Genomic DNA, 1,604 nt, shown 5'->3' on the forward strand with positions numbered 1-1,604 from the left:
ATCCCACTGGGTAGGGGGGGATTGAGTGAGTGGTTGTGTGGTGCTTAGTTACCATCTGGGGTTAAACCACGACAAACGCTACTTATAAAATTGTACTACGCTGGTTCTGCTTGTAGAAATCCTGTGCTGTTCTGATCATTAATTCTATGTTATGCTAATCATAAAATCCTGTTTAAAAAAATAAAGCCTTAATGGTAACTACAACTTAGTGCCATCATCATTCTGCCAAGGATCCCCAAAAGAACCTGTCCATCCCCTTACTGTCGGGTCACTGAGACACAACATGTTTTAACAGCACGTATAAATGATATTACATTGCTCTTTAATTAGACTTTCTAGTTTTCTCTTACTATCTTCCTTAAAAAAATTCCAAAAGTCATGCTTTAGCAACTCAGGGTTATGGTAGAAAAGAGGATTCTGAAAAATGGTAACAAATACGTTCACATCTCTACTTTGCAGAGACAGAAGGATAAGGAAATTTGCAGTATAGTGCTACAGATGGCAGATAACCACTACGTTAGCACATGCTATACCTCAAAAGCTACATCTATGCTACTATACAAAACAGAGTAAACCCTCTGGGCCAGATACCAGTGTCTCAGTAGAGCCACATCCACATCATGTAACACATAGCCTGGCCCTTCCCCATGTCCCTAACACACAGCTGATCTTTTCTTTTCTGCATATCTTTTAGTTCAAAGTGTCTGAAATAATGTTTGCTGTGCTACATCCCATCAGAGCAGATTTTTTTTAACACTGAGGTAAGGGATGGAAGTAGTCAGGGCTGTTTGAAGGTGCAAAACATGCTGAAATAGTGTTAGAGGTTTGCGTAGCAGGAAGGGATGCAAATCTCATACAGTTCTTCCACCTTTTGGGAGCAGTCCTTGGTGCATACTATCCCCCGAAACCTGCCAGGGTGCCTCTTTGGGGAGCAGTGGGTGGCATGTGCCAAAGCCACGCTGGAGAACGTGCTGCCTGTTAACGTATGCGGATGACCTGCGTGGTCCAGCGCTCAAAAGTCGCTCCTTGCCCCCATTTTTTTGACTAAGACAATGTAACTGACATTTGCTTGGCATGAAATATTGGAGCGCAACACAAAGCAATGCAAAAACCTCGTGGAACGACAAGCGAGGCAGGTTGTGCAGTAACTGCTTGTTACTTCTCTTCCTGATGTACCTTTTGGGTAAGGACTTCTCTTGCGGTGCCTCCATGGACTTTGGCCGCCTGCTGCTCCTGCTGAGGTGGGGAAGAGCTGGAAGGGACGGGGTAGCTGGAGGAGGCCTGCTCTGTGAACTGGCTCTTGCTCAGGTCCCCTTCTCCCGGCTGGATGACTATCTTCAGGCGTCTGGCACCGATTTCCAAGACGTGATCCGTGCGGGATTCCACGCTCTTCTTATCTGCGGTAACGTGGGGACAGGCAGGTAAGTCTGATAAGATTACCTGAAAACTTGATGGCTACAAGCGGCCACAGAGACCACCTGCCCATTGCCCGCCCGCCCACTGCGTAGGGCAGCAAGATGGTGCCCCGGGCGGCCATTTGCCGCCCCCTCACAGAGCTGCGGGACCTGCGTGCGAACAGCCCCCCCCCACCCCGGGCACCTGGG

At 48.1% G+C, this 1,604-nt stretch overlaps 1 protein-coding gene across 1 annotated transcript in view; it reads right to left on the reverse strand.

The window, feature by feature from the left end:
* The window catches only part of DTX3L (deltex 3 like, E3 ubiquitin ligase), an 8,585-nt gene that overhangs the window by 6,525 nt on the left and 456 nt on the right, over positions 1-1,604 (reverse strand). Inside the window, exon 2 of the mRNA XM_010575107.1 lies at positions 1,177-1,397. Coding sequence (XP_010573409.1) covers positions 1,177-1,397 — 221 coding nt within the window. The remainder of the gene's footprint in view (positions 1-1,176; positions 1,398-1,604) is intronic.

This window comes from Haliaeetus leucocephalus, unplaced genomic scaffold (genome assembly GCF_000737465.1).
Source record: "Haliaeetus leucocephalus isolate CR32 unplaced genomic scaffold, Haliaeetus_leucocephalus-4.0 Scaffold451, whole genome shotgun sequence".
Taxonomy (NCBI): domain Eukaryota; kingdom Metazoa; phylum Chordata; class Aves; order Accipitriformes; family Accipitridae; genus Haliaeetus; species Haliaeetus leucocephalus.